This window comes from Mobula hypostoma, chromosome 17 (genome assembly GCF_963921235.1).
Source record: "Mobula hypostoma chromosome 17, sMobHyp1.1, whole genome shotgun sequence".
Lineage (NCBI taxonomy): Eukaryota > Metazoa > Chordata > Chondrichthyes > Myliobatiformes > Myliobatidae > Mobula > Mobula hypostoma.
The window spans coordinates 5076345-5100038 of NC_086113.1; the positions used below are offsets into that span (position 1 = coordinate 5076345).

Consider the following 23694-nt stretch of genomic DNA (forward strand, 5'->3'; position numbering starts at 1 on the left):
TTTCGGGCCGAGACCCTTCGTCAGGACTAACTGAAAGAAGAGCTAGTAAGAGATTTGAAAGTGGGAGGGGGAGGGCGAGATCCAAAATGATGGGAGAAGATGGGAGGGGGAGGGATGGAGCCAAGAGCTGGACAGGTGATTGGCAATAGGGATATGAGAGGATCATGGGACAGGAGGCCTAGGGAGAAAGAAAATGGGGAGGGGGGGAACCCAGAGGATGGGCAAGGGGTTATGTCAGAGGGACAGAGGGAGAAAAAGGAGAGTGAGAGAAAGAATGTGTGTATATAAATAAATAACGGATGAGGTACAAGGGCGAGGTGGGGCATTAACGGAAGTTAGAGAAGTCGATGTTCATGCCATCAGGTTGGAGGCCACCCAGACGGAATATAAAGTGTTGTTTCTCCAACCTGAGTGTGGCTTCATCTTTACAGTAGAGGAGGCCGTGGATAGACATGTCAGAATTGATATGTCTATCAGGTTCAGTTGTTGTTCAGACCAAACATCAGAATGGGGAAGAAATGTGTTTTAAGTGACTTTGACCGTGGAAGGATTGTTCGTGCCAAATGGGGTGGTTTGAGTGTCTCAGCAATTGCTGATATCCTGGGATTTTCACATGCAATAGTCTCTAAAGTTTACAAAGAATGATGCACAGGGCAAAAAAAAAACCAGTGAGTGGCGCTTCTGTGGGTGAAGATGCTTGTAAATGAGAGATGTCGGAGAATAGCCGGACTGGTTCATACTGACAGGAAGACGACAGTAACTTGAGTAACCACACATTACAACAGTGGTATGCAGAAGAGCATCTCTGAATGCTCAAAACGTTGAGTATGAGGTGGATTTGCTACAGCAGCAGAAGAATACAAACATACTCACAGTGGCCACTTCATTAGGTACAGGAGCTGACTGATAAAGTCGCCAACGTGTTATATTTTGCTATGAAAAATCACATTAAAAATAAAAGAATAGACGTTTAAGTAATTTTCTCGAAGAAGAATGACACTAAAGTGGAAGAAGTGTTGAAAAATCCAACGTAATGGCAACTGCACTTGATACATTTAGTGTGGGAGGTTGTCATAGGTTACAACAGGACATTGACAGGAAGCAGATCTGGGCAGAGAATGGGCAGATGGAGTTCAACCCGAGAAAGTGGGCAATGATTTAGTTTGGATTGTCAAACTTGAAGACAGAATGCAGGGTTAACATCAGGATTGTTAACAGTGTGGAGGAACAGGGCGATCCTGAGGGCCACGTCCATAGATCCCTCAAGATTGCCGTGCAATTTGATAGGGTGGTTTAAAAAGGTGTATGGCATGTTGGCCTTCATTATTTGGGTTCAACAGCCACAAGGTAATGTTGCAACTCTATAAAATTCCAGTTAGACCACACTGGGAAGATTCTGTTCAGTTCTGGGTGACTCATTATAAGGAGAATGTGGAGCCTTGGAGGTTTACCAGGATACTGCCTGGATTAGAGAGGATGTCTTGTAAAAGTGGCTTGAGCGAGCGAGGGCTTTTCTTTTGGAAAAGTGACTTGATAGAACTTTTTTTTCCCAGCATGGAAGTAACTATTACGAGGAGGCATAGCTCTTACTATGGGGGAGGGAGATATCAGAGAGAGATTTTTTACAGAGACTGTGAGTGCATTGAATGCCCTGCCGGGGTGGTGGGAGAGGCAGATTCTTTAGGGACATTTCAGAGGCTCTTAGATAGGCACGTGGAGGATAGAACAATGGCGGGCTACGTGGGAGGGAAGGTTTAGATTGATCTTAGAGTAGGTTCCAGGAATGAAAGGGTTACCGTATGAGAAACGTCTGGCAGCTCTTGGGCTGTATTCCTTGGATTCAGGAGAATATAATCATATTAGCAATTACAGCACGGAAACAGGCCATCTCGGCCCTTCTAGACCGTGCTGAACTCTTACTCTCACCTAGTCCCACCGACCTGCACTCAGACCATAACCCTCCATTCCTTTCCTGTCCATATAGCTGTCCAATTTAACTTTAAACGACAACATCGAACCTGCCTCAACCACTTCTGCTGGAAGCTCGTTCCATACAGCTACCACTCTCTGAGTAAAGAAGTTCCCCCTCATGTTACCCCTAAACTTTTGTCCTCTAATTCTCAACCCATGTCCTCTTGTTTGAATCTTCCCCACTCTCAATGGAAAAAGTCTAACCACGTCAACTCTATCAATCCCCCTCATAATTTTAAACACCTCTATCGTCTCCCCTCAACCTTCTACGCTCCAAAGAACAAAGACCTAACTTGTTCAACCTTTCTCTGTAACTTAGGAGATGAAACCCAGGCAACATTTTAGTAAACCTCCTCTGTACTCTCTCAATTTTATTGACATCTTTCCTATAATTCAGTGACCAGGACTGTACACAATACTCCAGATTTGGCCTTACCAATGCCAGAGTAAGGGGGGATCTCATAGAAACATTCTGAATGTTAAAAGGCCTGAACAGATTCGATGTGGCAAAGTTATTTCCAATGGTAGGGGATTCTAGGACAAGAGGGCACGACTTCAGGATTGAAGGACGGCCTTTTAGAACAGAGATGCGGAGAAATTACTTTAGTCAGAGGGTGGTAAATCTGTGGAATTTGTTGTCACGAGCAGCTGTGGAGGCCAGACATTGGGTGCATTTAAGGCAGAGACAGATAGGTTCTTGATTAGCCAGGGCATCAAAGGGTATGGGGAGAAGGCAGGGGAGTGGGGATGACCGGAAGAATTGGGTCAGCTATGATTGAATGAGGAGCAGACTCGATGGGCCGAATGGTCTACTTCTGCTCCTATATCTTATGATCTTATAAAATGTCGACACATCATTGTGGGCCGAAGGGCCTGTACTGTGTTGTATTGTATGTTCTGCTGATTTGTTTGCAAGTTGTTTCCTTAAAAGCTAGATAGCAGCCTGGAACATGCACAAACAGAAAAGAACTTGTCATTCGTATTACTTCTGAACATCATGTGCCTGACTGAAGAGATTGTACCAGGCATTATTCACTGTTCAGACAGGTATTCTGACAAAAGCAAAACTATTTTGTCTGTGATGTGTTGTACCATGCTTTCTTTTGTCAATATGCACCTGAGATTAAAAATTAATTTCAGACTCAGGAAATGGCCATACTCATGTTGATCTCTTCAAAAAAGGCGGAGGAATTTTAATCCCTTACATTGGGCAAAGATGCAATTTAAAGCATTTAAATCTGAAACGTGTCAAACACTTTTGATGTTTAAGGAGGCAGGCAAACAGCCTGCTTCTGTGAGACAAGCCAGGTATCTTATTACTTAATTAGGTTTTAAGACCATAAGAGCATATGATATAGGAGCAGAATTAGGCCATTTGGCCCATCGAGTCTGTTCTGCTACTTCATCATGACTGATGTAATTTTCTTCTCACCCCCTCATCTACTCCCTTCTCCTTGTATCCCTTCACGCCCCGACAAATCAAGAACCTATCAAACGTAGACTTGGCCTCAGCAGCTGCCCCTAACTAAAGAAATTCCTCCTCATCTCCACTCTAACAGGACGCTGCACTATTCTGAGGCTGTGTCTTCTGGTCTTAAGACTCTCCCACCTTAGGAAACATCCTCTCCACATCCACTCTAACAAGCCCTTTCACCTTCCAATAGGTTTCAATGTGGTCATCCCTCATTCTTCTGAATGTTTTGTGGCTGATTGTCTCAAGTTTTAACATACACTTAGTCTGGGCTGAGTTTCCTGGAGCTCTGAATCGCGTTGTCGCTCCTCCTGTCTCTTTGACACCTTATGATACATGACCTCTGCGGCCTCTCCATCTGCAGGAATGTATCTCCGCAGACTGCCTTCCTCAGGATCGTCAGCCTTTCAGTTTAATCAGCTGCAGGCACAGAAAAGGAAAATGCATCCAGATGCAATCCTGCAACACACAGAAAGTGCTGGAGGAACTCACCAGGCCAGTTACCATTTTGGGCCGAGACCCTTCATCAGGACTGATGTAGAAACTGTTTGGTTACGGTGCCTGCAGCCCCGAACCTTGACTGGATAGGCTGGGTTTGTGTTCCCTGCAACAAAGGAACCTGTGGGGTGACCTGATAGAGGTATATAAAGTTAGGAGAGCCCAGGGCAGAAGAGTAAATGGTTCAAATCTTTTTTCTTATGGCCGTGGTGTCAGAAACAAGAGAGTGTGAGTTTAAGGTGAAAGGGAGGCTTTTTAAAGAGGATTTGAGAAACAAGTTTTTACAAAGAAGTGTTAAAATCTAGAACTTGCTGCTAGGGGAGTTGCTGTGATCCAATGCAAGTGCTTGTAAACATACAAGCCATTTATAAGATACTGGAGTAGGCAGACCATAGTGAGATATGGATCTAGTGTGGGCATATCTGGTTAATGTAGATAGGAAGAAAAGGTTGGCATGACATGAAGGGTCTAAACTCTCATTTCTCTGCAGTACAGTACTCTGAATCAATGAATATAGGATCCCTTAAATCTTATTTATAAGATTTATAATCATCTGAGGGTTAATAATAAGAGTTATTGCAACCTGCCCCATTGACTTTCAAATGCTTGTGTTCCAAAAACTGAACTTGACTCACTTTCAAGGACTCTTCAGTTCATGCTCTTCATATATTGCTTGCTTATTTATTTATTTATCTATCTATCTATTTATTTATTAATTATTACTTTTTTTCCTCTTTCCTTTTTATTTGCATATTTTGTTATTTTTGTTTTGCACATTGTTTGTCTGTCCTATTGGGTGTGGCCTTTTAATTGACTCTATTGGGTTTCTTTTATTACTGTGAATGCCCACAAGAAAAGGAATCTTGTGCATGGTGACATATATATACTTCGATAATAAATTTACATTGAACATTGAACTTAGATGTGGCTTCACCTATTTTAAAACTGACCAATTTATTTGAGATTGCCGCGCCTGAGAACTCCTTTGATCTAATGTCAACTTGGCATTCTTTCCAGGATTAAGAACGCCATGTAAGCACCAAGTGTAGTTGCCGAAGGTGCTACCAGCTGTAAGGTTCAGCTCTATTGTAAGGTAGAAGATATTTAGAACTGTGCAGAGATATTAAAGGATTGAATGCAAGAGATTCAGTTTCCCTCTCAAGGAAAAAGCAGAGGTTTTCAATAACTCACATAAAGGTTGCTGGTGAACGCAGCAGGCCAGGCAGCATCTCTAGGAAGAGGTACAGTCAATGTTTCGGGCCGAGACCCTTCGTCAGGACTAACTGAAAGAAGAGCTTGTAAGAGATTACTATTCCAGCATCTGCAGATTTCCTCGTGTTTAGGTTTTCAATAACTCCCTTGTCCACTCGACCCTCCCCGCTCATCTTCCTCCTGTCACTTATCCAGGCAAGCAGGACCAATGCTACACCTCCTCCCTCACCACCACTCAGGGCCCCAAACAATCCTTCCCTCTGAGGTGACAAGTCATTTGAGAATTTGTTGGGTCCCGGTGCAGCCTCCCCTACATCAATGCAAGTCGACATGGATTGGGGCAACGTTCATCAAACACCTTCACTGTGTGCCACAAAAGGTGACTTTTTCTGGTGACCAAATGCTTTAATTCTATTTCCCATTCCTTTTCTGACATATCAGTCCATGGCCTCCTCTATACTCATGATAATACCACTCTCAGGTTGAAGGAGCAGTACCTCGTAATCCGTCTATGTAGCCTCCAAACTGACATCATGAACAATGATTTTTCTAACTTCTGGTAATTTTTCCCCTCTTCCCCAATCACTTTTTCCGTTCCTCTCTCACCCCTTCCTTTCTCCTCATCTGTCTATCACTTCCCTCTGGTGCCCCACTTCTTCCCTTTCTCCCATGGTCCACTATCCTCTCCTATCAGATTCCTTCTTCTTCAACCCTTTACCACTTCCACCTATCACCTCCCAGCTTCTTACTTCATTTCCCTGTCCCTTACCTACTCACCTTCCCCTCACCTGGTCTCACCTATCACCTGCCAGCTTGTACTCCTTCCTCTCCCCACCGTCTTTGTCTAGCTTCTGCCCCCTTCCACTCCAGTGCTGACGAAGAGTCTCTGCACGAAACATCGACACTTTACTCCTCTCCGTGGATGCTGCCTGACCTGTAGGGTTCCTCCAGCATTTTGTGTGTATTACTCTGGCTTTTCAGTATTTGCAAAATGTCTTGTGTTTGTGATATACAAAAACTGCTACACGCCAGTTGACTGTGCTTAACTACTAATACACTAATGTGGTGTGGATTTGACAGGAGATTTGATTGAATATAACTCTGAATATAGGGGAGGAATTTCTTTAGGCAGAGGGCAGTGAATCAGTGGAATTCATTGCCATAGATGGCTTTGAAGACCAAGTCATTTGGTATATTTCAAATAGAGGTTGATAGGTTCTTGATTAGTAAGGGTGTCAAAGGTTACAGAGAGAGAAGAGAGGAAAATGGGATTGAGAGGGATAATAAATCACCCACGATGAAATGGCAGAGCAGATTTGACGGGCTGAATGGCCTAGTTCTGCTCCTCTTAAGGTTTTATTGTCATGTGGATATCATAAAACCCACCGAGCTGCTTATCTCTAACATTTACTAGAGCATGTTCAAAGGAAGTGAAGACAGTCTCCAACTCACTTGTCAAGAAATTCAATTAAAATGCAACCACCTGTGAGCTTTATTTCATCATACCTTTAACTGGCAGATCATCTTGTAACTTATGAAGTGCAGGGTAAATTTCCTTTGCCCTACTCGCTGTGAAGGAAGAGCTTCTTAGCCCACCTACTTGAGGTTGACCAGTCTGCTCGAATCCATCACAGAGGCAAAGGCAAACCAGTCAATGAGCAGAATCAGAATCAGATTTGTTATCACTGACAGATGCTGTGAAATGTGTTGTTTTGCAGCTGTTATAGAGAACAATACATCAAATGCATTGTAAATTACAGATTAACAAAATTAAGTAGTGCAAGAAGAGAGCGAAATAGTAAGGCATTGGTCATGGGTTCATTGTCCATTCAGAAATCAACAGCGGAGGGGTCGAAGCAACACTCACAACACGCTGGAGGAACTCAGCAGGTCAGGCAGCATCTGTGGAAACGATCGGTCGACGTTTCGGGCCGGAACCCTTCATCAGGACTGCAGGGGGAAGGGGCAGAGGCCCTATAAAGAAGGTGGGGGGAGGGTGGGAAGGAGAAGGCTGGTAGGTGCCAGGTGAAAAACCAGTAAGGGGAAAGATAAAGGGGTGGGGAAGGGGAAGCAGGGAGGGGATCGGCAGGAAAGGTGAAGAAAGAATAGGGGAAAACACAATGGGTAGTAGGAGGTGGAACCAAGAGGGAGGTGGTAGGCAGCTGGGGGAGGGGACAGAGTGATATAGGGATAGGGGAAGGGAGGGCGAGGGATTTACCAGAAGTTGGAGAATTCAGTGTTCATACCAAGGGGCTGGAGCGAGCTAAGTCTGCACCCCTCTGCTGCTTTCTCTAATACAGCGCATTGGAATCCCCATGCCAGACTGTGATGCAACCAGTCAGAACACTCTCACATCTGTAGCAAATTGCTAGGATCTGTGGTGACTCCTCCAACTCTTAATGAAGTATTGCCACTGTTTTTTCATAATTGCATCAATATGTTGGACCCAGAATAGATTTTCAGAGATGCTGACACCCAAGAATTTGAAGCTGCTCACCCTTCCCACTGCTGATGTCCCAGTGACGATGAGAGCAACTAACACAAAATGCTGGAGGAACTCAGCGGGTCAGACAGCGTCAATGGAAATGAATAGTCAACGTCTCGGGCCAAGACCCTTCCTCAGGACTGGAAAGGAAGGGAGAAGACACCAGAATGAAAAAAGGGGCCGTGGGAGTGGAAGGAGACTAGCTGGAAGGTGATAGGTGAAGCCAGGTGGGTGGGAAAGGTAATGGGCTGGAGAAGATGGAATTTGATAGAGAGGAGAGTAGACCAAAGGAGAAAGAAAAGAAGGAGGGGCAACAGGGGAGGTTGTAGGTAGGTGAGGAGAAGAGGTAAGAGGCCAGAGTAGAAGAAGAGGGAAGGAGAAGGGAAATTTTTCACCAGAAGGAGGAATCGATGTTCATGCCATCTGGTTGGAGGCTACCCAAATGGAATATGAGGTGTTGCTGCTCCACCCTGAGAGTGGCTTTATCGTGGTGAAAGAAGAGGCCATGGACCAACATGTTGGAATGGGAATGGGGATAGGAATTAAAATGGTTGGCCACCAGGAAATTCTGCTCTTGGTGAACGGAGTGGAGGTGCTCAGCACCAGGTGCACCCCTGCAGATTTACAGGTGAAGTATTGCCTCACCTGGAGGGACTGTTCGGGGCCCTGAATTGAGGCAAGGGAGGAGATGATTGCGCAGGTGTAGCATTTCGATCCCTTGCAGGGGTACATGCCAGGAGGGAGATCAATAGGAAGAGGCGAATGGACAAGTGAATTACAAGGGGAGTGATCCCTGTGGAAAGCCAGCAGTTTGGCGAGGAAACTCTTTTACTCTTGCGTACTGTAAATGATGTTAAACAATCATGAATTATATCAGAAAATTTTAAAACATGTGTAGTAAGACTGGCCAATGATATTTTGCAGTAATTTCTAACCCCGTTTCTCATCATTTTATCGTTGTGGTTTGTTTTTGCAGCCTGAAGGAAAGGCCCGCTTTCTGCAAGTAAATCGTCACATCGTCTGAAAGTCCATCCGGTGGCTTAATTAACATCAGTTCAGACGCAGGAATTTCTCAGATACGCCGTATCCCACCTCACGGCACACACAAAGGCTCTGGACGTTACCTTCCGAGAATCAGCTGACAATATTAAGCGAAGTCTGTGGATACCTAGACAGCACTTACTCTCCTTGCAAGGGCAACTGTTATGACAACCAGCAGCCCCTCATGTCGGACCTCTATTACCAACAGTCACAGGAGTCATTACCCAACAGCTCCTTTCCCTTTTATCTTCACCCCTATATTTAGTGGATTCCGCCGTCCTGCTGTAAAAGGAGTTCAGAGCCACCCGGCCGCAAGTGGATACAGTCCCTCTTCTCCTGCGAGTGAGTACCAAGAGGCCTTTAATTTTATATAACCCTGGAAAGCTGTGAAGGGATTCATTTTGTAAGGTTAAATTTGAAGGCAGAATTGGGGGTTAATGACAGGATTCTTGGCAGCATGGGATCAGGGGTTCCTTGTCCACAGATCCCTCAAAGCTACCACACAAGTTGATAGGGTTGTTTGGCGTGTCGTCCTTCATTAGTCAAGGGATCGAGTTCAAGAACCACAAGGTAACGTTGCAGCTCTATAAAACTGAAGTTAAGCCACACTTGGATTATTGTGTTCATTTCTGGTCACCTTATTATAGGAAGGATGAGGAGGCTTTCAAGAGGATGCAGAGATTTACCAGCATGGTGCCTGGACCAGAGGACATGTCTTATGCAGATAGGTTGAACGAGCTGGGGTTTTCTCTATGAAGTGAAGGGGGATGAGGAGTGACTTAATAAATGTATACAGGATGATAAGAGGCACGGGTAGAGTGGGATTCCCAGGACAGAAATGGCTAATAGAAGGGGGGCACGATTTTAAGCTGCTTGGAGGAAAATGTATGAGGGAATGTCAAAGGTAGGCTTTTTCCACAGAGTGAAGTGTTCATGGAGCACCGTGGAAGGGGTTGTGATAGACACAGATACATTAGGAGCTTTTAACAGACTCTTTGATAGACGCACGGATGATAGAAAAATGGGAGGGAAAGGTTAGAATGATTTTTGTGTACACTAAAAGGATGGTATGACAGTGGCCCGAAGAAATTGTACTGTGCTGTAATGTTCTAGGTCCTATATCCTAAAGCTGGATGTATGTACTTTAAGCAAGCATTATTTTTGTGAGTAATCATTTTGCAGCTTTGATAGTACCATAAGGAAAATCAGATATGGAAGTCAGTTCATGTCCGAGTAATGAAATTTAAGAGAAGTCGAGAACAATTAGAACCTCAAGTTCAAGTTCATGTTCAAGTTTTTAAGATCAACCATGTCATTCAACCATGCATTCAACCATGCATAATTGCCATCAGTCTCGGCAAGAGAACTGGACTTGCAGTATTTTACATTACTGACGTCAATCAGGACTTACTACCAGTGCTGTCTTGATTATAGCCAGCCAGAATGATTGAGGATAAAATTTCCTCTGGTACAGTCTTTGTGAACAATGGAAGATTTGGGAACAGCTTCTTTCCAACTGTGATACGACATCCTGACCCAGATCTGGGCCGTACCCTCCAAATATCCGGACCTGCCTCTCAGTTTTTTTGCACTACCTTACTTTCCATTTTTCTATTTTCTATTTATGATTTATAATTTAAATTTTTAATATTTACTATCGATTTGTAACTCAGGGAGCGGGAAGCGCAGAATCAAATATCGCTGTGATGATTGTATATTCTAGTATCAATTGTTTGGTGACAATAAAGTATAAAGTATAAAGTATGCTGGAATTTCAAGCAACACACATCAAAGTTGCCGGTGAACGCAGCAGGCCAGGCAGCATCTCTAGGAAGAGGTACAGTCGACATTTCGGGCCGAGACCCTTCGTCAGGACAAAGCAATTTTTATGTGTGTTGACTGTTGTAAGGTGTAGTTATTTGAGTTACTGTCACCTTCCTGTCAGCTTGAACCAGTCTGACCTCTCTCATTAACAAGGTGTTTTTGCCCACAGAGCTGCTGCTGATGGTCTTTTTTGTTTTTTTTTACACCATTCTCTGGAAACTTTACTCATACCATCCTGTCTGACCCCAGCAATCATTCCAACACACCAAATGCTGGAGGAACTCAGCAGGTCAGGCAGCATCTATGGAAATATGATAATGGGTTGATATAAAAAGGTTGAGACCTTTGTTCTATCCACAAAAAGCAGGGTTTCCCAGTGGTCAAGCATTTTAATTTCAATCCCTAGTCCCATTCCAACATGTCAGTCCATGGACTCCTCTGCTACCACGATCGCAATTTTAATGCAAACACCAAAGAGATCACAAATTAAGCGAGTATCAAAGTCTCGTTTGTGAGGGGAATTAACACAAGTTTGAAGGAGCTACTTGTCTGTCTTCTGACGTTTGCCTTAGTAATCTGTTTCTGATATTTCTTTCAGTCAGAATCTCAGTTCAGATTGCACAGTGCTGCCTGATCTCAGTGAGGGGGAAGGAGCAATGCTTTAGAGTTGTGGTATCAGGTCTCAGAGGGATCGTGCAACTAGGAGAACACCAGACACAAATCACAGGAGGTTCTGCAGATGCTAGGAATCTTGAGGAGGAGCTGGGAGAGCTCAGAAGGTCAAGGCAGCATCTACAGAAAGCAAAAAAAGAGTGAATGTTCCGGTCAGAGACCCTTCATCTACAGAACAACAGACACGATTGCTGGGTCGGAATAAAGTGTGTTCTACTTTAAGGAATGTGTATGACTAGATATGTATCCCTTCTCCTCATTCACTCCACATGATTCTCCTGACCCCCGTCTTGCCTTGACTCCCCAGTAAACTTTATCTCCACCTGTGATTTCCATTCCGTTCCCTCCGCTACCCCCCACACACCTCTTGACCAACCCCTAACTCCCCTTGATGCTCAATTCAAAGCTTAAAATAAATTTATTACCTAAAACGCTCAGACACTTCCAGAGGTGTACCGTGGAGAGCATTCAGACTGGCTGCATCACCGTCTGGTATGAGGGGGGTTGGCTGACTACTGCACTGGATCAAAACAAGTTGCAGAAAGTTGTATAATTAGTCAGCTCCATCATGGGTGCGAGCAAGACATCTTCAGGGAGCGGTGCCTCAGAAAGGCAGAATCCCATCGTTAAGGACCCCCATCACCCAGGTCATGCCCTCTTCTCATTCTCACCGTCAGGAAGGAGGTACGGAAGCCTGAAGGCACACACTCAATGATTCAGGAACAGCTTCTTCCCCTCTGCCATCCAATTTCTAAATGGACATTGAACCCATGAACACTACCTCTACTCCTTTAAATATCTGTTTTTGCACTACTTATATAATATTATATATATAAACTATTTAAACTATATGTGTGTGTGTGTGTGTGTGTATGTATATATATATATATATATAGTTAAATATATATTTTATATAAATATATAAATATATATAAACTATATATATAGCTATATAATTTTTTTCTATATTTATCATGTTTTGCAATGTACTGTTGCTGCGGAGTTAACACATTTCATGACATATGCCGGGGATACTAAACCTGATTCTGATTAATACACGTCACCATGTACTACTCTGGGCAGGCATTCACAGTAGAAGAAATACAATAGAATCAATGAAAAACTACACAGAAATAAAGACTGACAAACAGCCAATGTACAAAGGAAGATGCCCCGTGCAAATAAAACAAACAAAACAAATAAATCAATAAATAGATTAATGCTAGAACTTGATTTGTAGAATCCTTGAAAGTGCATCTGGAGGTTGTGGAATCATATCAGTGTTGAGGTAGGCAAAGTCAGGGGCCTGATGGTGTAGGGTAGTAACTGTTACGGAATCTGGTCGTGAGGGGTCTCAGGCTCCTGTACCTCCTCTCTAACAGTAGCAGCGAGAAGAGAGCGTGGCCTGGATGATGGGGGTCCTTGATGATGGATGCTGCTTTCCTGTGGCAGCGCTCCTTGTGAATGTGCTCTAAGGTGGAGATGGATTTGCCTGTGATGGACTGGGCTGTATCCACCACTTTCTGTAGACTTTTCCATTCCTGAGCGTTGGTGTTTCCACACCAGGCCATGGTGCAACCAGTCAGGTTAAATCAATTCCCCTGCTTCGCCAACTTCTTTCAGAACATAGGACAGAGAGCAGTAGAATAGAGCAGGTTAGAAGGTTGGCACAACACCGTGGCCCAAGGGCCTGGACTGTGCTGTGATGTTCTACAGTGAGAGAGCATAGAACACTACAACATAGTACAGGCCCTTCAGTCCTCAATGTTGTGCTGACCTATTAAGGTCAATCTAATCCTTCCCTCCTACATGACCCTCCATTTTTTCTATCATCCGTGTGCCCATCTAAGAGTGTCTTAAATGTTCCTAAATTATATGTCCCTAGCACCACCTCTGGCACCACATTCCTCTCAAAGACACATCAAAGATCGAATTAGAACCAACATATCAAGAGTTGGAAGGCCTATCGTTGGAATTTCTTGATTTGAAGTGAAGGGGCAGAGGGTTAATAAGGCAAAATAAAAAGAATTTGGCATGACCTTTCCCCTTGAACTTTGTGACCGACACCTGGAATGTATCCAATGTTTCGATTTAACAAAGTACATCTGCTGTTCCTGTACTGCCTGGAGCACTGATTCAATCCGAGATGTCATTTAAACCCTGTAATTCATAGATTATGCCTAGCTTGTATCGACTTCAATAACTGGGCAAATCAAGTCTGTCGGCGTAAACTGAGATGTTTTTGATAATGCCATTTGGGGATAATTGTTTCTCCCGATCTCACTGGGAACTCAAAGACAATGTTGAAAATCTTCCTTAAATGCATTAGGCTGAATGAGGCATTGTTCTTTTGGAAAATATGGAGAAAATGTGTTCAGTAGTGGGTTAAGTATGTACACTCAGTGAAATGTGATCTATGTGACTTTCACCGCAGAATGATTGTTGGTGCCAGATGTGGTGGTTTGAGTATCTCAGAAACTGCTGATCACTTGGGATTTTTGTGCACAACAATTTCTAGAGATTACAGAGAACAGTGTGGGGAAAAAAAAGCAAAAAAAAACATCCAGTGAGCATCAGTTCTGTGTGTGAAAATGCTTTGTTAATGAGAGAGATCAGACGAGAATGGCCAGACTGGTTCAAGCTGACAGGAAGATGATAGTAACTCAAAGAGCCAAGTGTTCAGAAGGGCATCTTAGCATGTTGAACCTTGACATGGATGGACTACAGCAGCAGAAGACCATGAACATACACTCAGTGGCCTCCTTACTAGATACAGGTGTACCTAACAAAGTGGCCACTGAGAGTGTCTCAGTACAGTATGTTACCAGTGTCAGAAGATACAAAAGCCCCAAGCACCTACTACCAGGCTCAAGGATAGCTTCTACCCCTCTGTTACAAGACTATTAGATAGCTCCCTAGTACAATAAGTTGGACTCTTGACCTCATAGACCACCTCGTTATAACCTGCACCTCATTGAACTGCATTTTCTCTGTAGCTGTTTCACCTCATTCTGAATTATGTTGTTGTTCTGCCTTGTATGACCTCAGTGCAATTTTGATCCATATCTAATCTGTATGAACAGTAAACAAGTTTTTCACTGCTCCTCAGTACATGTGACAATAATAAACCAATTTAACAATCTTTGACTTTTTATCAAATGCTAATGATCTTCTCAGCTAGGTTTTCTTGTGCTGGACTTCCTCTGTAGTTGTTACACTTCATTCTGCATTGTTATTGCTTTACCCTGTTCTACTGCAATGTAAGACTCGATTTTCATTGTATCTTGGTACATGTGATAACAATGTACCAATATCAATTCCAATTTTCAAATGGGCACCATACTTTAAGACTCTAGGGCACAGACTAAGGTGAAAAAATAATTGCCTAGTTTTCATAATTTCTATTGTATTTCCTTACATTCCTGTAAATACCTATAAGAAAATAAATTGAAAGTAGTATATGGTGACATACACAGTACATTGATAATAAAATTACTTGACTTTGAAAGCAGTAACTTTCTGAATCAGAATCAGGCTTAACTTCATGTTGTGAACTAACATGTTGTGAAATTTGTTGTTTTGTGGCAGCAGTAGTGCAATACACAAAATATATTCTAAATCACTGTATACATGTGTGTGTGTGTGTGTGTGTGTGTGTGTATAGATATGCAAGTAAGTACATAAATATAATTAAATAAAATACAGCCTGCAAAGAGAGAACAAAAACACTGAGATAGTGCCCATGGGTTCATTGTCCATTCAGAAATCCAATGGTGGAGGGCCAGAAACTGTTCCAAAAGCATTGGGTGTGTCTTCAGGCTCCTGTACCTCCTCCCTCTCGATAATTATAAGAAGAGAGCATGTCCTGGGTGAAGGGGGTCCTTAATGATGGAAGTTTAATGATAGCTTTTTTTAAGAAAGCGGGATCAAGGTGAAGGGAGTTATTTGTCAGATTTATAGACTGATTCTTTGACACTAACAATGTGTAATGAAGAGTCCTCAGAGGTGAGTCCATCACACGGACTGACAAGGTATTTGCTCCCAGTCTCTCGTTAAACACAACAATAATGTTTAACCTCTGCAGAGCTTACATTTATGTTGGAAATGCCGCGTTCTGACTTTAAAAATGGGCGTTCTCTTCTCTGCTCGAATGGATTTTTTTTTACTCTGTCTCTGAACTGACATCCAAGTAATTTAATTTACACTGTTTAAACAGTGAGGTTCTAATTCAGAGCAGCTGGATATTTGAAACCAATCCAGCCCGTCAAACTGGATCATGAAGCAGCCTCGTGATCATTAGTGAGGTTCAATAACTGAGTTTAACTGGTCATTGACAGCAACACAAGCCTTCTAATTAACGCCTGGACATTAATCAGAGCACAGCTGAAGCTGATAAGAAGAACTGCACTTTATATTGCTCAGGGCAATAACTAAAACTGATGCAAGTAAACATTTCTTTAAGGATTCACAGTTCAAGACTGTTTAATACCGTTTTATTTCCAGTGTAAAGGAGAATGAAGTAATAGTTATGCAGCTCAAAAAAAAACACAATAAGATAAAGATTGGAATAATTAGAAATACAGGACATGCTTCTCATTGTTACCATCAGGGAGGAGGTACACACTCAATGTTTTAGGAATAAGCTCTTCCCCTCTGCCATTAGGCTTCTGAATGGACAATGAACCCTTCCACACTGTCGCACTACCTTTCCTTGTTCTGCTTTTCCATTCCTTATTGAATTAAATATAAAGACTATAAATTGCAATAAGAATATACATCATCTTATTTTAATTTAGTATATGTATTATTTTGTATTGCACTGTACTGCAGACACAAATTTCATGACGTATGTCAGTGATATTAAAACTGACCCTGATTCATTCTATCCTGAAGTCAACGCTAGCCTACAACATTTTTTAAGATGATTCATAACTTATCCCCCCCCTCACCCCATCTATTACCTCAGTCACTGACTGCACTGCAAACACTTTAAACTGCTTTTTATAATCCTTTCTCGTTGTAAAGAAATGCTGGTATTTATGTATTTGTGCACATTTTATTCCACTCCTGTACTTGGAATGTTATTTTAAAATAATTATTTATCATTGCTGAATGTTGTTTTTTGGCCTGACCAACAGACCACAGCAAATTCCTAATACCTGTAAACGTACGCAGCGAATAAAGTTGATCTTTAACACAGGAGATTCTGCAGATGTTGGAAATCCAGAGCAACACACACAAAATGCTTGAGGAACTCAGCAGGTCAGGCAGCATCTATGGAGCTGATGTTTCATTAGGATTGGAAAGGAAGGGGAAACGAGTCAGAATAAGAAGGTGGTCGGGGGTGGGGGGGGGGAGAGAACAAACTGCCAGGTGGTAATTGAGACCAGGTAAGGGGGAAGTTAGTTGCGTGGAGCATTGTGATGAAGTAAGAAGCTGGGAGGTGATAGGTGGGAAATGTGAAGGGCTGATAGGAAAGGAGAGTGGACCATGGGAGAAAGGGAAGGAGGAAGGGATCCGGAGGGGAGCTTCTCCTCCCCCATCTACTTATTCTGGCTTCTGCACCCATCATTTCCCGTCCTGATGAGGATCTTCTCCCAGAAAATCAACTCCATAGATGCTGCCCGACCTGCTGAGTTCCTCTAGCATTTTGTGTGTGTGCAAAAGAGGTGCAATGATTCCTAGCATTCTGGTTAGGAAATTTGTCACAACTGCATCTATGTGACATTTTTTGTAGGGGACGTAGTCTTGGATAGGAAAGGGTTTTTCTTACGTCTGGAGGTATGGCAACATGAAGATTTATATTAGACCTCAGGTATAACGTGTTATATGTGTGATGACATTAGGCCTTAAGACCATGAGACATAGGAGCAGAATTAGGCTGTTTGGCCCATCAAGTCTGCTCCACCATTTCATAATGGCGGATCCATTTTCCTCTCAGCCCCAATCTCCTGCCTTCTACTATATCCCTTCGTGCCCTGATCAATCAGGAATCTACCAACCTCTGCCTTAAATATAGAAACATAGAAAACCTACAGCACAATACACGCCCTTCAGCCCACAATGCTGTGCCGAACATGTACTTACTTTAGAAATTACCGAGGGTTACCCATAGCCCTCTATTTTTCTAAGCTCCATGTACCTATCCAGGAGTCTCTGAAAAGACCCTGTCATATCCGCCTCCACCACCATCACCAGCAGCCCATTCACGCACTCACCACTCTCCGCGTAAAAAACTACCCCTGACATCTCCTCTGTACCTGCTTCAAAGCACCTTAAAACTGTGGCCTCTCGTGTTAGCTGTTTCAGCCCTGGGAAAAAGCCTCTGACTATCCACGCGATCAATGCCTCTCATCATCTTATAGCCCTCTATCAGGTCACCTCTCATCCTCCGTCGCTCCAAGGAGAAAAGGCCAAGTTCACTCAACCTACTTTCATAGGGCATGCTCCCCAGTCCAGGCAACATCCAAGACTCCCCGCAGACCGAATCCAGATGCTTGCAAGCTGTCACGCCAGTGTAGTGAAGACCACTGAGTACAGTGACCTAGAATGACACTACACTATCTAGAATTGTCGGCTGTGCAGTTGTAGGCACACTGATCATGGTTCGAGGGAATGACTTGGAAAACACATAGTCAAACTGGAGGACATCATGTACGCCTAAAGACTTGGCTGCTCCTATGGCAAAGAATTGCACAGATTCACTTCTCTCTGGCTGAAAAAAGTCCTTCCTCATCTCCATTCTAAAATTACACCCCTCCATTCAGAGTCTGTCCTCTAGTCTTAGACTCTTCACACCATAGGAAACATCCTCTCCACATCCACTATCAAGGCCTTTCACCATTCGAAATGTTTCAATGAGGTCACCCCTCATCCTTCTGAATTCCAGTGAATACAGGCCCAGAGCCATCAAATACTCTTCATATGAGAAGCTATTCAATCCTGGAATCATTTTCTAAACCACCTTTGAATCCTCTCCAGTTTCAGCACATCCTTTCTAAGGAGCTCAAAACTGCTCAATACTCCAACTGAGGCCTGACCAGTGCTTTATAAAGTTTCAACATTACATGCTTGTTTTTAATATTCTAATCCTTTCGTAATGAATGCTAACACTGCATTTGCCTTCCTCACCACAGACTCAACCTGCAAATTAACCTTTAGGGAATCCTGCGCGTGGACTCCCAAGACACTTTGCACGTCCGATATTTGTATTTTCTCTCCATTTAGAAATTAGTCTATGCTTTTATTTCTTCCAACAAAATGCTTGACCATGAACTTAACGACACTTTATTCCATCTGCTATTCCTCTGCCAGTCTTCTAATCTGTCTAAGTTCTTCTGCAGGCTCTCTGCTTCTTCAACACTACCAGTTCCCCCCCACATCCCATTCTTTGGCTTTTATGTTGGCTTTGACTTCGCTTATTAGCCACGTTGTGTCATCTTGCCATTAGAATACTTCTTCCTTTTTGAGATGTATATATCCTGTGCCTTCTGAATCTCATCCAGAAATTCCAGCTGTTCCTGCTCTGCCGTCATCCCTGCCAGTGCTCTTTTCCATTCAATTCTTGCCATCTCCTCTCTCATGCCTCTGTAATTCCCTTTACTCCACTGTAATACTGATACATTTGACTTCAGCTTCTCCTTCTCAAGTTTCGGGGTGAATTTGATCATATTAAGATGACATGCCTCCAAGGGTTATTTTACCTTAAGGTCTCTAATCAATTTCAGTTCATTGCGCAACTCCCAGTCCAGAATAGCTGTTTCCAAAGTAGGCTCAACCAGGAGCTGCTCCAAAAAGCCATCTTGTAGACATCCTAAAAATTCTCCCTTGGGATCCAGAACCAAACCAATTTTCACAATCTACCTGCATATTGAAATCCCCCATGATTATTGTAACATTGCCCTTTTGACATGCATTTTCTATGCCTTGTTGTTTGGGGATCGGTATATAACCCCCATCAGCGTCTTTTGACCCTTGCAGTTCCTTAGCTCTATTCACAGTGATTCAACACATTCTGACCCTATATCACCTCTTTCTAATGACTTGATTTCAATTTTTACCAACAGAGCAACACCACCCCCTTTGCGTTCCTGCTTGTCCAAGGATACACATTGTATCAAAAGGACATTAAGCTCCCCGCTATAATCTTCTTTCAGCCATGATTCAGTGATGCCTACAACATCATACCTACCAATCTGTAGCTGTGCTGCAAGTTCATCTGCCTTATTCCATATACTGCGTACATTCAAATATAACACCTTCGATCCCGTATTCACCTTTTTTTGATTTTGTCCACCTTATACATTGCAACACATCCTGTTGATTGCAATTTCCCCCTATCATCGCCTCTCCTTGCTAGGAGTCTCACTGCACATTGCCTGTTTGTAAATCAAATGCCTCATCTTCAGCACTATCATTCTGGTTCCCACCCCACCCTCTGCCAAATTAGTTTAAACTCTCCTGCACAACTCTAGCCAACCTGCCCACAAGTATATTGAACCTTCTTGTGTCACGATCCAGTCCGAAGTCCGCCTTGCAGTCCACGGTCCGGTCCGTGGACTCCAGACTCCGGATCTTCCAGCTGTCCCTTGTTTCGGTTGACTTAACCATAAGCACCTGATGTTCACCTAGGGGCTGGGAATATAAGTGGCCCTGGGATTGAGTGTGGTTGATGGGTCGTCTCGTCAGTCTCCCCTTAGAGCAACCCACCGGTGGAAGGCTAGTGCAGTTATCGAGATATGGATTTGGCTGTTCCATAGCCCACTGAGGTTACCGGCCGCCTCGAGTCTTGGAGCCACCCCGGACCTCGCTCCCTTCCTGTCCCTTGCCTCTGTCGGGTAAGCCAGGCCATTTGCCATTACCCTGCAGTTGGTTCTGTCCCTTCCTGTCCCTTGCCTCTGTTGGGTAAGCCAGGCCGTTTGCTGTTACCCTGTGGTTGGGTCTATTCCTCCCTATCCTTGCCTCCTTGGGGTGGAGTCCCACGTCCTGCCCAAGAGTTGCCTTGAAGTACCCTTGCCTCATCATGTCCTTGTCTAGCCTCCAAGAACCCAAGCCTCATCACGTCTTCGCCTGGTCTCCAGGAACCCAAGCCTTGTCACGTCTTGGCCTGGTCTCCAGGAACCCAAGCCTCGTCACGTCTTCGCCTGGTCTCCAGAAACCCAAGCCTCGTCACGTCTTCGCCTAGTCTCCAGGAACCCAAGCCTCGTCACGTCTTGGCCTGGTCTCCAGGAACCCAAGCCTCGTCACGTCTTCGCCTGGTCTCCAGGAACCCAAGCCTCGTCACGTCTTCGCCTGGTCTCCAGGAACCCAAGCCTCGTCACGTCTTCGCCTGGTCTCCAGGAACCCAAGCCTCGTCACGTCTTCGCCTGGTCTCCAGGAACCCAAGCCTCGTCACATCTTTGCCTGGCTTGGGGCCCAAGCCTGAGTCAAGACCCAGGTTCTGGGTCCTTGTCCAGTCTCTGGCTCGGAGTCCATGCCCAGGCTCCTTGTTCCCAGTCCCTCGTCCTGGTCCTGCTTCCCTAGCCTAGTCTGTGTTCCTGTTCCTACTCCTAGTCACTTAGTTTTGTCCATTCCTAAATCTGAACCCCTGCCACCTGCCGCAGTTCCTCATCCAGGCATTCAACTGCCAAATCATTCTGCTCTTACCCACACCAGCACAGGCAGTAATCCAGAGATTACTACCCTGGAGGTCCTGCTTCTCAACTTTCTAGCTAGCTCCCTAAAACCTCTCTTCAGGGCCACCTCACCTGGTCTACCTATGTAATTAGTGTGAATATGTACAAAGACTTCTGGCTGCTCAGCTTTGCCCTTGAGAATGCCACGGGCTGATCCAAGACATCCCTGATCCTGATGCCAGGGAGGCAACATACCAACTGGGTGTCTCTATCACACTCACAGAAACTCATCTCAGTTTCTCTGACTAAGGAATCTTCTATCAACACTGGACCTCTTCACCTCTCTGCTCTTCTGAGAGACAGCACCAGAGTCAGTGCCAGAGACCCAGTCACTGGTAGATCACCCTCTTCAATAGTATCTAAAGTTATATACTTATTATTGAGGGGAATGACCACAGGTGTAATCTGCAATGGCTGTGCATTTTCCCTCTTTCTCCAGGCAGTCACCCAGTTACCTGGTGCAGATGTGTTTATCTAGGAGACTGGAGGTGATGAACTCAGGCTACGTCCACACTAGACCGGATAAATCCGTAACCGAAGCTTTTTCTCTTCGTTTTGACCCTCCGTCCACACTGAAACGGCGTTTTCCTCCCCCGAAAATGGAGCTTTTCTAAAACGCTTTCCGGAGTGTGTAAATCTCAAACGGCTGGTTGGGGAGTGTAGTGTGTACGGGGTAACTAGAGCTTTTTAAAAACACTGTCATGACGTGCCGGAACAGATCGTGGTGGCAGCAGCGCGACATTTCATAGTTTTCTTGAACGCAACCTCCAACACCGCAACAACAATGGCGGACGAAGAAGTCCGGTCTGCTCTTTCCAGCAGAGGTTTTCCTTGTATTTCTCAAAGACATTGTTGAAAACTTCCTTTCGCTGTTGTTGTAGGTACTTTAGCTTTTGACCAATGGAAATAGCATAACCCCGCCGCGGAAATGGAAGTAGTATACCCTTTCCTCTTCACTTGTTTTCTGTAGATGTGTCCTGCGCATGCCCAGTAGGAGGAGATTCACCCAAATACCCGTTTTAATGTGGATGGAGGTATTTTCAAAAACGCCTGGTGTGGATGCCTATCATTTTTACGTGAAGCCGGTGTTTTCAAAATTATCCGATCTAGTGTGGACATAGCCTAAGAGTGAGTAACTTACAAGATACTTTACTTCACCCAAGCCTGATGAGCCAAAGCCACTCTGAAGCCCAATTTATCCTTCTGCATCAAATATACGCTGTAGGTACTGCGTACTCTATGCCGTAGGGTGACGTGCACCTCTCCAAACACGCCCGTCGCGACGACGCAGACCGCAACAACTGTGATTGGTCTGCTTGGTAGCATCGCATTTCCTCCTACGCATTACCGGTTGCTTTTCCCCGCCATGTCTGTACACTGATGCGAAATAAATGGTTGGAGACGATGAACCAAATCGTCAAATCTACCTGCCGACATCCAAAAACATTTGAAATGCATTTCCTCGTCCATGCCTCTCATGAAGAGACTCAACACAGTGGCGTTGAAACCCCATCGCCAACTAGCGTTTTGGCAGTGAATTGCAGAGCGAGGCAGACACAACTACGCATGCTTGCTACGGCGTAGGGCTACGCGAAAGTATAAATCAGGCCTACGGCGTAGACCGTACGCACAGGTATAAATCAGCCTTAAAGATTAGCACACTGAAAAGAATGCCTGCTTCCCTTGTACTTGAGTTTATTTTTATTGGCCCTTTTGAATGAATCCCTCTTGCTGATCGGTCGCTTCACAACTCAGAGAAACTGCCTGCAAAACTCCGCCTTTAAATTCTCAGTCACCATCCTGACTAAAAGGCAGCTCTTTTTACACAGCCCTGATGTTGATTGCCACTTATTAATTATTATATTGTTGTGGTTTTGCTTGGCAAAGTTACTTTACCACATGGGCTGAGGTAGCCAGGCGATAAGGCCCTTCATCCATTTAGCTTGGTGACATTCTGCAGGGGTGTTTCTAAACTCTGCAGTGCAGTGGAAATAGCACAATCAAGTCCATCAAATGGTGAAAGGCCTGGATAGGGTGGGTGTGGAGAGGATGTGCATAGTGGGGAAGTCTAGGAGCTGAGGGCACAGCCTCAGAATAGAGCAATGTCCCTTTAGAATGGAGATAAGGAAGAATTTCTTTAGCCAGAGAGCGGTGAATCTGTGGAATTTATTGCCGCAGGTGGCTGTGGAGCCAAGTCATTGGGTATACTCAAAGCAGAGGTTGATAGGTTCTTGATTAGTCAGCGTGTCAAGGGTTGTGGAGAGGAGGCAGGAGAATAGGGTTGAGAGGGATAATAAATCAGCCATCATGGAATGGTAGAGCAGACCTGATAGGTCGAATGACCTAGTTCTCTCCAATGTTTTAGAAACATAGAAACATAGAAAATAGGTGCAGGAGTAGGCCATTCGGCCCTTCGAGCCTGCACCGCCATTCAGTATGATCATGGCTGATCATCCAACTCAGAACCTTGTACCTGCCTTCTCTCCATACCCCCTGATCCCTTTAGCCACAAGGGCCATATCTAACTCCTGTGACAAGAATACACATAGATTAAGATGTAGCTGGCCTGGGCTGGCACCAGTGGAATCAGCAGTTGGTCTGCCACCTGTCTTCAGGAGAGAGAGAGATAAGGAAAACAATGGAGCAGCATTTGGAGATGTTAATGAAGGAAGGAGAGCTGTCAAGATCGGCTCCCCCTTTGAACCCTGAACTGTTTGAAGTGATGGACGGGCGATACCCCAGCAGGGGGATAAAAAGGGACAGGTTCGCTAAGGCAGGACACACACACGACACCCGAGGTAACAAGACCCTGGAAGCGGTGCGTCTCTCACAAGTCGGTGGGAAGT

General features: G+C 44.3%; 1 protein-coding gene across 2 annotated transcripts in view; it reads left to right on the top strand.

Moving 5' to 3' along the window:
* The window catches only part of LOC134357802 (retinoic acid receptor beta-like), a 499706-nt gene that overhangs the window by 63376 nt on the left and 412636 nt on the right, over nt 1-23694 (top strand). For both annotated transcript variants that reach the window (XM_063069461.1, XM_063069465.1), the window contains exon 2: nt 8614-9020. In XM_063069461.1, coding sequence (XP_062925531.1) covers nt 8843-9020 — 178 coding nt within the window. In that variant the 5' untranslated portion in view covers nt 8614-8842. The remainder of the gene's footprint in view (nt 1-8613; nt 9021-23694) is intronic.